We start from the raw sequence: 13373 nt of genomic DNA on the forward strand, positions 1-13373 counted from the left end.
AGATGACAGTGACGTAAGAGCCGAGCTGGAAGACCTGAGAAACCGAGGTGAGGGAGCTAAGTAGCTGAGCCCTGCGTAAAGAGCAAACGAGGTCAGAATGACCAACCCGAAGTGTTACTCCGGACAGGCCCTTCGACACTCAAGTCAGTATGAGCAGGAGTGCAGAGCGAGTTTAAGAGTGGTGGGTGAGAAGTTATTACCCTTTTTATGAGCTTTGGAAGCCCTTTTATAGAGGGAAAACTGGGGTAGTTGGGGAGTTATTACTCCAGAACAGGTGTCGGCCAGCTATAGGTTCGAGCTCACGTACTCTGTTGTAATTACCAAACTACCCCTGCTGACGCGGGATCTGCGGTGGGCCATCATCGGCCATATGTCGACAGCTAATAGGCTGTTGTTTTTATACCCCATCAAGCTCCGAGTGCACATGTAAAAACCATGCTCTATTATTGATTGGGAAATCATCCAATCTAAGCAACTATTGGCTATGATACCTCTGAATGCTGACGTGGGAAGAACTATGTGTGGCGGAAGCATCAAGGCACGTAAAAACAAAAAAATATTCTTCCCAAACGACTTGAACCAAGATCCTGGTTACTAGAATATGTTGGTAATTAATTGAAATTTAGGGGCTTTAAAAGACATTAGCACATATCATTGTAAGATAATCGCTGCTTGATCCACTCCCTGCTTCATGTTCGAAGTTTCTCAAACATGAATGCTCCGGAAGTTTAAGTAGTGGCTCCACACTTTACTTGGATTGAAGGAGGAAGATGAGGAGAAGCAAACATGAGATCCAATCTCAATGAGAAGTGCAGAAATCCTTCGGCCAGTTTGGTTTCTCAAACTAGAACAGAGAGAGAGAGAGAGAGAGAGAGAGAGAGAGAGAGAGAGAGAGAGAGAGAGAGAGAGAGAATATGGGAGAGATGAGGGTGGGACGTCCAAGAGAAAAAACTTTGCACCCCCAGACCCCTCCCCCTTTTATAAGATTTCCACTTTGATTCCTTTCCCAACTTGAATTCCATTAGAAGTTTTCCAAATTAGAACTATTTCAATTTGAAATTCCTTTTGCAAACAAATTCCCTTCCAATAAAACTCAAGTTGAATTCCTTATCCAAGTTAAGCTTTCTTGTATTGGACCTGGGTTGCCAAACTTGGATTCTAACACTTAGCCACCTACAAATTAGTATATTGGTTTCCTTGTGTGAATAAAACTCCTTTTAGCCACCTACAAATTAGAAACACTTTCTAATGGATCTCTCTCTTACGATCAATCAATAGGAATCAAAATATGCATCAACCAAGAGGATTTTAATTAATCTCTAACCAATAGGATTTAAGAATTTAGTAAGCACATGTTTAATAATTATGCACACACCATAAGTATGGTGCATTTCCTCACTAAAAAAAATATGTACACACCTTATAAATGGTGCACCTCGTCCCTCTATCACATATAGTAGATCTAATCCATCCATGCAAACGATCAAATCCGATATCCAGATCCTCCAACGACCCATGAGATCAAGTGAGTCATGAGTGGATCGATACAGGGATGCAGGACCCACAAACGGGTCCCACTGTGATCTCAGGCAATGTAGTTCAATTGCGATCGCATCAGGCAAGTGGACCCTACGGGAGGACATTACCCTGAAGATGACCATCAGATCAACTTACCCCTAATCACTTCCAATGTGTACATCCTTCCTCCAATCCTCATTTACTGAGTTGGGTCCTACGGGGGTGGACATCAATTAGCCCCTGAGCCTACCTAACGGTATACATTTCAATCTTTTAACTTGGGCCCGCAAATGCATTTGCAAACACCATTGAAAACAACCATTGTTTTTTGAAAACCTTTGATAAACAATTTATCAAACCGACTGGCCACCAGTACTTAATAGCTTTCGTTGAGATCGACGCTGTAAATGACTTTTCTCTGTAAGGGAGGTGGAGGATTCCTAATTGGGAATCACTATTGATCACATGGGTTACTCGATGACCTAGCACTACCCCTTGCAATCCCAGACCGAGGACTACTCTGAGATAGACTAAAGTCTTAAGGCGCGCCCACAGACTAAAACGACACCTTGGGTCTACAAACATATGAAGGTCCTGATTGACACCTTATCCATATCCTCGTGCATAGGCTATTCTGCAAAGTGATTCATTCAGTGCGTGAACCATTCATTGCATGCATTCTAACTTGCTTAGGGTCCACTATCCCAGCGACCGAGATAGGCCACCCCAATGACTGTATGGACGCATGTCTGATGCTGGTTATGTACAGGCACAAGATGTCCAATCTCGACCCCAACCAGGAACTTCTAGGTCTGCAAAGAACTGGAAGGTCATATCTCCCTGCCAAACATTCTCTATGTGCATGACCAATCCTATGCTGCTACCTAAGGACAAATGTTATGTCAAGAAGCACAACACACACTCTTGTCAAGTACCCAATAGATGTCATGAAACAATATATTCTAATTAAAATAATGGTTTCAATACTACAACAACTGGCTGTCAGGGCATACACTCTAATGGTGTGATTATAAGATATGTGCACCTCAAAGTCTATCCCTCTTTGATAGACTAGAGTATAGAGCCTTTAACGGATCTTGCCTTTCTGGGGCCTTTTCCAGAGTAGACCCGTTTATATTTGAGGTGATTCTCTGAAAGGGGGGCTCGCTGGAATTCTTGCTAATGTGATTCGCGGTTTCTGGAAGTTTGGGATGTGAAATTACCCTTTTGTCCCTACCACCTTTAAATGATCAAGTGCTACATGTCGGCTCCTCATTGGTTGGTGAATTTTAGCCGCAATATTAGAAAATGACTAGGAACAAAATCAACGGTATATTTTCTTACAGAAGTATCTCTTAAGGCCAGCATCGTTTATGTTGAAAGGTAAACGACATTGTATAGCAAGGATCCTCTGTCACGTGTACTGCAATAGGTCTTACGAATACTGTTGGATCGCAAGCGCCGATGTTTCTAGAGCCTTGATCAAGCATGAATGCATGATGAAAAATACTTCCCAAAATGTTCGCAAGCCATCATTTGCTCGCCATCATCTTTATAATGAGATCTCCCCAAGACATGTGACCTTAACCCACCAAGCCGCCGTGTGGTGACCCATCGTATCACCGATCCCCATCCCCATCCCCAAGCACATATGCAACATATGCTTGTTCAACAAAAATGAGTCTGATGAGATCTTTTCTTATTTCAAGCGCTTGAAACTAAGTTTGTAAGAATTATGTCTTATCATGGGATTTCTTTGAATGCGACGCCAGAACAGGCAAATTTTATTAACCGTGTAGGCAACAAGGCAGTTTCAATAATGTGAAGCATTTTTAAACTATCGGCAACTAGCTTTTGGTGCGTCCCTTTCCCTACTACACTTACAACTGCACTAATTGGTGTCGAAGAGCTACATCCCATGAAAAAATCAGTCAATGAAAAGGAAATACATATTTGAAAAAATAAAATAAAAATACAGTACTGCAAATACAAGGATGAGTTCTAATTGCAAATACAAACACAAGAGCCAGGCTACCTCACTTGCAGGATTATAAACAGGAAACATCAACAACCACCCATAAGACAAATCCCCTACTCGACTTCGTCAGTCCATCAGTAGTGATTCTAGTCATAACGGCGACTTCATCTTTTATTAGAGCTCTTTGAATACACCACACCCTCTTTCATTGCTGCTATGTGGAAGGCTCGCAAGATGAAGTTTCTTCATTTACAGTGTCCTGCTCGGCAGGCTTTGGTTGCTCTTCAATTGCCGAGGGCTCATCTAGTTCAGCATCTGGATCCACCCAGGAATCAAATTTGTGTTCTTCAGCCTGTTGTTTAGGAGTTTCGTTTACTGGATTTGACAATGTGGATTTTTCAGATGGCAATTTGGGGAGAGACTTTCTATGCTGCTTCTTAATTTGTGGGGTGGATTCTTTGGTGGGGCTGTTCCGGGAGGCTCTCTCGTCGAGGCTCAGCCGGGCTGTCGGACGGGTACGGCTGTTGTTTCCTTCCCCATTGGCTGTTGGTGAACCCTTCTGGCGGCCAAGCTTCGGAGATTTAGCCCTTGTCGTTGGTATCTGCATCACAAATATTTATATCAATAATAAGAGGTACAAGAAGACATCAGGTTCTTGATCAACTCTCCAAGACAAATAGGACCTAAGTAGTTTAATCAAAATGTAACCTTGATCAACTCTCCAAGACAAATAGGACCTACGTAGTTTAATCAAAATGAAGCTGCAACATTAATGGAGTTCGTCTAACTCGGAAGCAGACACGTTAGCCAAGCAAGGAACCGATCGCGGCGGTTTAATCATTAGGGATGACTTTTCAATAGTGTAACAATAGCTCAGATTTTATGTTAACTATAGACTGATGGGAAAATTCATCCTTACGTAATCTGTTTTTTCTTAATGTGATTACCCTCTAAAAAAAACCTATTCTTTTTTTGAAAATTGACAATTTCATTGATACTATGAAGATTACATTGGTGACCAGGGGTCCCTACTTGCATTACATAGAATAAATTAAGGGTGGCCAGGAGCATGCTCCTAGGCCAGTAGAAACCAAAAGAAAAGATCTTCTGGGTCAACCACTACAGGTAGGTCCACATTTCCATACACTGCCACCATGCCGAATAACTATTTCACTTCCCTTTCAAATTGTTCATCTACTAATTTGAAAGGGGACAAAACTAACCCCCACACATCAACAGACCCAGGTCCCACAAGCCTCCTTTGATAGTGCAGATATTTCCATTCTTAAACCATCAATACCCACTCCCCACTCCTCAACTCCAGTACAGAAACCTTCGTATCGAACTCACAACTTTTTCCCAGTCAGAAGTATCTAAGAAACACAATGAGATTAGAGTTTGGCCCTCTAAATCCCGGAAGATTCTACCAATTCCCATGCGGCTTGAAATAATCCAAGCCGTTGACGATTATTCCGACCCCAAATACCGTTAATGATTAATGATGTTGATTCAATAATATCAGAGTTATCCGGTTTTCTCCTACGGCAGATCTCCTTTGCCGCTTATAGCTTCCTCTCCATCCCCAGCCCCCTAGTGTTCCAGAGTCTTTATTTTCGAATATGATGGCATCGCCCAAAGAAACCTTTCGACCTCGCCCACTGCAAGGTTTTATATTTCTTTTTCCCCCTTCCCGAAATTTTCTGTTTTTGACAACCCAAACGATCCCTTTTTTTCTGTCTCCTTAAGCAACTTACGTGTAAACTTCACATTCTCCTTATACAACATCCCTAGGTCAGATCCCTCCAATCTTACTCCACCCTGCGTTGGTTTATATATTGGATGCAGCAATGGAGATTCATTTGCCTCAGCCCCCCTATCTTCCATGAATATAAGTGCTTGATCATTAGCGAGGTGCCCATGTGCAATAGTTATATTTGCAACAATTGAGGCATGCCGTGATGCTTCCAAGATTCCACCACATGCCTCCACATGTTTGCCATCTGGTGGCTCGCCACAATTTTCAACAATTCCTCCGATGCTTCCTTTGACTTCATTCCGCTCCACCTGATGTAATTCTGCCCCCCGAGACTCCTCAATCTGAATCTCTTCCTGCAACTCCGTAGCCAACTTGATGGATTTCCCTAGGTCAGAGCACCTATTTTCCTCTGTATCATAGACCTCAACAGGAATCTCCTGGAAGTCCAGTGCTTCTTTGGACACATCGTAAGGGTTATAAGCCCCCAACTCCAGCTGTGTTCTGTTGCAATTGCCCCATATAGTATCGACCCCTCTACCCAGAACATAGGAACTGAGACATCTCCAGGCAATTGTTCTATCCAGTCCAACCGAGTGGTCAGGGATCGGAGCATTCTTTGTAATCGTGTCTGAGAGTGCATCATCAATTCTCTGATATACAGCATCGGCTGGTATGTCTGAGGGCATGCCCTGACGACAACCACTTCTAATTACGTCCGACAGAACCCCAGATGGGATTCTTCTCCGCAAAGATTTCGTTGGCGTACAGGGCCCAACATTGCAACTAGTAGAATTTTCCAACAATCCGACAATATTATTGACTAACTGAATCAGATGTTCTGTCAGCCCACTAAATGGCCCACACCCATGGCCCAACGAGTCATCCACGGGTCCTTTAGCAAAAGAGTCCACTCTTGTATTCTCAATCTCACCTACACAAGGTATGCTTTCACGTGGGACTCCCGGCAATTCTTGAATACCGATCATTGGAAAATCCGAGAAATTCTCATTAAAACCTCGACAGATGTATTCCATACGACACGAATCTCCTAAACTGACCTCCCGCCCATCATTCGCTTCTGGCCTTTTAACACGTGCCACTTGATTTTGAAATTCAAAACCATTTCTAACCTGCACCCTGGATCTAACTTGCGCCTGTAAAGGTGCGCCCTCCAGCCCTTCTCTATCGTGCACCCCCAACGGCACATTCCTCTCCTCCGGCAGCCCGTCTGATCTCCGAGACAAGCCATCAACACCATATTCATCATCCAAGGCCACCGAATCACTATTGTCCAACAAGCTCACCCTCTCAGCATTTTCATGGCTCAGGGAAGATTTTGTACATTTTGCCCACACCGTTATCCCCTCAATACAGACCGGAATAGCTACCACCACCGGGCATTCACAGCTAGTTACAATTTGAATCTTAGCCCTCAAGGAGCCCCTTCCCGATTTACATGAAGTGTCCGATTCGATCACCCTATCAATCTTTCTACCGATTTTGAGAAAATTTTCTAAACACCAAGCATGAGGAGGTATACCAGAAATGCTCCACCAATCCACCTCTTCCATACGGTCAAAATTTTTCGTCCATGAACAGAGCTCCACAAACGGAGAGTTTCTTGCTGACTCCGGTTGGTACCTTTAATAGACGCCATCGGCACAATATCTCCATTTTTCAGGATCTCCCAACACAATATTCTGGCATGAGACTTCAGGAACCTTCGGAGAGTTTCCTTCAGTTACATCATCTGAAGCCCTTCTTGCCTTCTTTTTTGTTTCATAAGAAATTGGTTCAATCCTCACTCTTTCATAGTTCACATCCAGAGATGACCATATCTTACCATATCCCCAGCACTCTACCTGCCTTCTAAAATTGTGGATTCCACATTTGCAGCATTTCCAACCCCCAAGCTTTTCACGCTCTCTTTTCTTCCATATGCCCAGCACTTTCCGTTCCCGAGTAGTTAGATTCATTTTCTAGCTAAATCATAAGATTTTAACATCATAGCTTGCACTCTCGGTAGTGTTCAATCCCATCTTCATCTTCTTCTAACCCAATTTTTTCTTTTTTTTCCTCGAAACCTATCTGGTAGCCACCCAAATTTCCTCAGCATTCTGTTTGCCTTTTACCATTTTCTTCTAAAAAAAACCTATCTGAAACAAATGTTAAGAAACTTGACTCAGAATTCGGTGGCTGACCACGGTCTGGACACTATTTTTTGTATCAGAACTCCAATATTATGAAAAAAATCAGCCTTGGGGTCATTTACTAAGCAAGAACAGACATAGACATAAGAAGAATCCTAAAAGGATCAAGCCCAGATTTTTGAACACTGATTTGACCTTTACAACCAATATAATAGAAGATTTCTGTGAAATTAGATGAATTCCGACTTCAAATGTAATAAATCCTTTTGAGTTTGGCGCAGAGCTGCATCATGAGTAGAAGTATGCAAACACATGACAAAGATACAAAAAGATGGTAAAACTGAGTGATAGATGTGAATTTCCTTGGAATGTGCACCATGACAGATTGGGTTTGATTTCTAGAAACATTTACAACGAAGCAAGCTAATTTAATCACCATCACAGAACAAAAACTAACAAGTCAATAAAGACCAGTAAGTAGCAACAGAGATGGAGATTTAGATACTAGCATGCAAGCCCCAATATGATGTGTATACTATGTTGTCGATCAATGCCTACCCTAGCCAAAACACCAGCAGTTTCATTTTCCACTAGTAGATGATGATTTTGCATAAGCTTAATCACAGAACAAAGACTGGCCATCTCAAGAATAATCAGAGCTATGCCCCATGGACCCTTTCAATGTCCTTTTGCTCAAGAAAACATGTTTACTAGAATCGTTGTTGAAATACAGGTGTAACAATCCAAGAGAAGCGATGAATTGGTCAATTAGAAATTTTAGGATTAATTAAGGGAGATTAAAAATTAATCTTCTAATTAAGCACTAATTAGTCTAACCCTCGTTAAAATATGTATATCAATAAAAGCTAGGATTTAGACTTTCTAATCATGCACATTTACTAACCCTTGTTCAAATGGATATCATAATGCAATTAGGGTTTATAACATTTAACACAAGTGCATTTACTAACCCTAGTTCAATTAAGGCATAAACACAAGTAAGGTTAGAGATTACCAATCACCACACGTGCAAGAGAAGGAAAGGAAGAGAGAGAGAGACATTGCACACCACAATGAGGACACCAAGATTTCATAGAGGTTCGGTCACAACTTAACCTACTCCACTCTTCCAAGTTTGGCTCCTTGGGTACTCCACTATGGTGAGATTTCAAGCCTGATCTCGAAGCGCTTACAATAAGCTTTTCCATTCTCAAGGGCCAAAGCGAAGCCCGTCGCACGAAGCCTTGGCAAAGGAATCAAACCCTCACACATGATTCACCTTTCTTCACGGGCCGAATCGGAGACCCTTTTCTTCACCTTTCTTTACGGACCGAAGAGAAGACCCTCTCACGAAGAACAAATCAAATGTAAAACTCTCAATGCCTCTTAATAGGCGGATTACAAAGTTGAAAGCTCACAATCACTCCTAAAGCTAGCAAAGATAAAAGCCCTACGGAGTGCCTCTTGAAAGAATGTAGAAATGGAAGATCAAAGAGGTTTTTAGCTTTTGAAATAAAAATATTGAAGCTCAAAGAGAAATGGGATTTGATCTTTCTCAAATGTTCAAAGGCATGTGGAGATAGGTTTTAATCATGTATATATAGTATATTTGAAAATATGACCGTTTAGGGTAAAACTGTAAAAAATGGCTTGAAAAAGTCAAGCAGAAAACGCCTCAACGGCTAGTTTGCTCGACCGCAACGGTAGCCCGCCCCTATCGGTCGCCCTATTCTATTTTCAAATTTTTTACCGTCACGGTCGACCGGCCACATGGCGGTCGCCCGGCGAGGGCTAACTGTTTGCTCAAAAATTTGGCTCATAAAACCTATCCCGGTCGACCGACCCACGGCGGTCGCCCGCCCAAACCATGTAGGATTGTTTTGTTTTGAAACAGACACATATCCGTGGTCGCCCGGATTAACCCGGTCGACCGGCCCAATAAAATTTGAGATGACTTGGATTCCAATCTTCAATGCATGTTGAGGTATATGAGGTGTCACCATGACATGTTCAACTCGAAGCTCCTTCTTGACACTTGCTTACGAACTTGTGGGATCTTCATGATGAGCTACTTGAGCATCTTCAAATGAGGATGACTCCAATGTAGGTGCGAGCTCTTGGTTCCTTTGATCCTTGATCCACAAGTCATGTGTTGTGAAGAGTTGTGTAATGGCGATTATGACATGAAAATCATGTATACAATACAACACCTCAAAGCAACACATCAGTCCATAAATGCTAATCAATTTGGTTTGCTAGCATTAAAACACGAAGGTAAGGTGAATGATTAGCCCATGGGAACTGTAAGCCCAATGGTTTCCACCTTGGCATTCCCATCTTATTTTGATGATTCCAATACACAAGTGATTTAAGATCACTAATGTGTTTGAATGTCTAAGTTGTACATCATAATGGTGTCAAGACAAGATTGCTTGGATTGAGGCCAAGAAGCTCTCATTGGACCACATTATGAAGGCCGAAGACATCAAAGATCCAAGACAATTGAAGACTTGAAGAATCTATTGAAGATCAAAGTCTAATAGAATGTATAAGATTCAATCTTAGTATTAGATTTTAAGAGGCATAAATTAGGTTAATCTCACACACCCTAAATGTCTAAGAGATTGTCTTTGTGGTGTTCCAACACTTTGGAACCCTCATAACAATCCCAACTTGGTGTAAAGGTGGAAGCCCAAAAACAAAAATTGAAAATCTGCTTGAAATAGGCTTCTCGGAACTCCGAGAGATTCCTCGGAGCTCCGAGAAATGGTCCAGTAACATTTTCTCAATTCTGTTTGTATTCCCGGAACTCCGAGATATTTTCTCGGAACTCCGAGACCACTATAACGGGAAGAAAAATGTGACCGTTGGGACTTTGCCAGATTTACGACAATGCCGCTCAAACGGTCATATTGGGTTTTCCTATATATATGGGTATTCTAAACTTCCAAATTATCAATCCTAACATTCTTAAACTCTATTTGAATATCTCAAGAGTGAATCAAAGCTTGTTTATGCCTCTCATCCTCTAAGATTAGGATTTGGATCATTAGGCTCAATTTGTACATCTTATTCAAAGTTGTAAACCCTTGTGAGGGATTTTTTAGTTCTTTCTTTCTTATTCTAAGATTATATTTGGGCGAGTGCGAAGGGAAGCAGAGCCATCCCTAGAGGGTCAGTGCGAAGGGCACACGGAGCCATCCCAAGAGCGAGTGCGAGGAGACGCGGAGCTTTCTCTGGTTCGTGGCAAGTCTTGCGAGGCGGAGCCGAACCAAATTGTAATTGGGTTGATTCCTCGCCATTAAAGGAATCCTTAGTGAAGCCATCAACGGGTTTGGTTGGTGGAGTGGAGTACGCCTCGCGTTTTGAGGACCGAACCACTTTAAATCTCGGGTGCACTCTCTCTTATCTTTTGCTCTACATTTGCATTGCATTTAGGATTTAACGTGTGCTTAATATTCATTCCTTGATCCCTTAATCTACAAAATTAGGTTAGAGGTTTTCAAAAGATTAAAACTTGTTAGGAACCTAAATTTTCACTCCTCATTAGTTGCCATTTCGGGACCACCCTTGGATTTTCACTTGGTATCAGAGCCTTGGCTCTTAAAAGATTTTCTTTTCTAAAAATCTTTAGAAATTTTTTGTTTCCAACAAGGGAAAGATCATCATCTTTGGCAACTTTCTAATTGTGAAATGGCGGATAAAAATGGAACTGGACTTCCGGAAGGCCATTCCACAACTAGACCTCCTTTCTTTGATGGGTCCAACTATGGACATTGGAAGACAATGATGCGCATCTATCTTCTTTCGATAGATGTGGAACTTTGGCACATTGTTGAAAATTGATACATTTTGCCTTCCAAACCATTTGAAGAATGGAGTGTCGTAGAGAAAAGGCACGCAAATTTAAATTACAAAGCTATAAATTCTTTGTTTTGCGCCTTATCTACGGAGGAGTTTAATCGAGTTGCTCTTTTTTATTCCGCCAAGGTTATTTGGGATACACTTGCCGTTACCCATTAGGGAACATCACAAGTTAAGGATTCCAAAATAAACTTGTTAAAGAACAAATATGAAATGTTTAGAATGGGTCAAAATGAAAGTATTTCCGATATGTATACCCGATTCTCTAAAATTTCTAATGAATTAGCTAATCTTGGTAAATCTTATCCTACTGATGAGCTTGTGAGTAAGTTGCTTAGGTCACTTCCTCCTTATTGGGACCCAAAAGTCACCGCCATCCAAGAATCAAAAGATCTCAAGACGCTATCTATGGAGTAGCTTGTAGGATCTCTAATCACTCATGAGATGCTCCTCACTAGCCGTCAAGAAGAGAAGAAGCCGAAAGAGAAAGAAAGAGAAAACTGATCTCTAGCTCTAAAGGCCTCCAAGACGGACTCATCATCAAGTGATGCGGATAGCGATGAGGAAGAAGCTTTAAGGAAATTTAAAAGCTTATGGAGAAAGCAACACAAAAAGGATAAAAAGAAGAAGAAAGTAAAGTAGAAGGAGGAATTAAGTGCTATAATTGTAAGAAGACGGGACACATAAAACCGGAGTGTCCACTTCTCAAGTCATCTTCCTCAAGATACAAGGGAAAGAAGGATTGGAAGAAACACAAGGCTCTTGCAGCCGGTTGGGATGGGGAAAGCACGTCGGACAAGAGTTCAAGCAAAGGGGAAGATAAAAAAGATGATCTTTGCCTCATGGCTCTCTCCCATGATGTTGAGGTAAATTCTAACCCCTCTTGCTATTCATCAAGTAGTGATAGTGAAAACATATCTTATGATGAATTATGCTCAACCTTGGATTCTCAAATTTCTAAAAATAAGGTTCTTAAAAAATCTATTTCAAAATTAGAAAATGAACTTGATTTTTTGAAAAATGAGTCATCCTCTTCCATATCCAAATCTCAAGCACAACTTGAAAATGTTAAACTTGAGATTAAAATCCTTAAGGGTTGTTTGGATGAGAAAACTTGCCAAATTCAAGATATGGTAAGCTCTTCCAAAACTTATGAAGATGCCAAATAACCCATCTTCATAATGAAAATGAAAGGTTAAGATTATGTCTCCATGGTTTTTTAAATGGTGGTAAGATTATAGACATAATCTTGAAGAAGACTAGTCAAAGACCTAATCATGCACATTATGATATGACTAGTTTATCTAACCCTCATGTTAGATGCCATTATTGTGGAATTAATGGTCATTACCAATTCCAATGTGCATCTAAGATTAGGGATTATGGTGCAACCAAGAAATCTTGGGTTCCCAAAGCCCCCATATGATTCTCTTCATATGTTCTTAGATTAGGGGCTTATGCTTAAAATTGAATATCTTTTTATGGTTAATTAAATATCCCCTCTTATGTTGAATAAAAATTCTAAATAGGGGGTTCTATGTTTGTCTTTTTCCTTGAAAACGGGGGAGCTTAAATTTGTAAATTTTATGCCTTTGTTTTTCTTCTACCCCATCTTTTTTATAGATGCGAAAGGGGGAGAGAAATCTAGGTTAAGGAAATATATGCATGCTTTTAATGGAAAATCTCTTGTGCTTGTCATCATCAAAAAGGGGGAGATTGTAAGCCCAATGGTTTCCACCTTGGCATTCCCATCTTATTTTGATGATTCCAATACACAAGTGATTTAAGATCACTAATGTGTTTGAATGTCTAAGTTGTACATCATAATGGTGTCAAGACAAGATTGCTTGGATTGAGGCCAAGAAGCTCTCATTGGACCACATTATGAAGGCCGAAGACATCAGAGATCCAAGACAATTGAAGACTTGAAGAATCTATTGAAGACCGAAGTCTAATAGAATGTATAAGATCCAATCTTAGTATTAGATTTTAAGAGGCATAAATTAAGTTAATCTCACACACCCTAAATGTCTAAGAGATTGTCTTTGTGGTGTTCCAACACTTTGGAACCCTCATAACAATCCCAACTTGGTGTAAAGATGGAAGC

The 13373-nt window shown here is 41.0% G+C and overlaps 1 protein-coding gene across 3 annotated transcripts in view; it reads right to left on the reverse strand.

Annotated features, from left to right (window-relative positions):
- Positions 1-3453: 3453 nt before the first annotated feature.
- LOC143846739 (uncharacterized) overlaps positions 3454-13373 on the reverse strand; it is a 37955-nt gene continuing 28035 nt past the window's right edge. For all 3 annotated transcript variants that reach the window (XM_077355276.1, XM_077355275.1, XM_077355274.1), the window contains exon 9: positions 3454-4097. In XM_077355276.1, the coding sequence (XP_077211391.1) occupies positions 3711-4097 (387 nt within the window). In that variant the 3' untranslated portion in view covers positions 3454-3710. The remainder of the gene's footprint in view (positions 4098-13373) is intronic.

This window comes from Tasmannia lanceolata, unplaced genomic scaffold (assembly GCF_043159265.1).
Source record: "Tasmannia lanceolata isolate RefF3 unplaced genomic scaffold, GAP_Taslan_0.1 ptg000015l, whole genome shotgun sequence".
NCBI classification, from domain to species: Eukaryota; Viridiplantae; Streptophyta; class Magnoliopsida; order Canellales; family Winteraceae; genus Tasmannia; species Tasmannia lanceolata.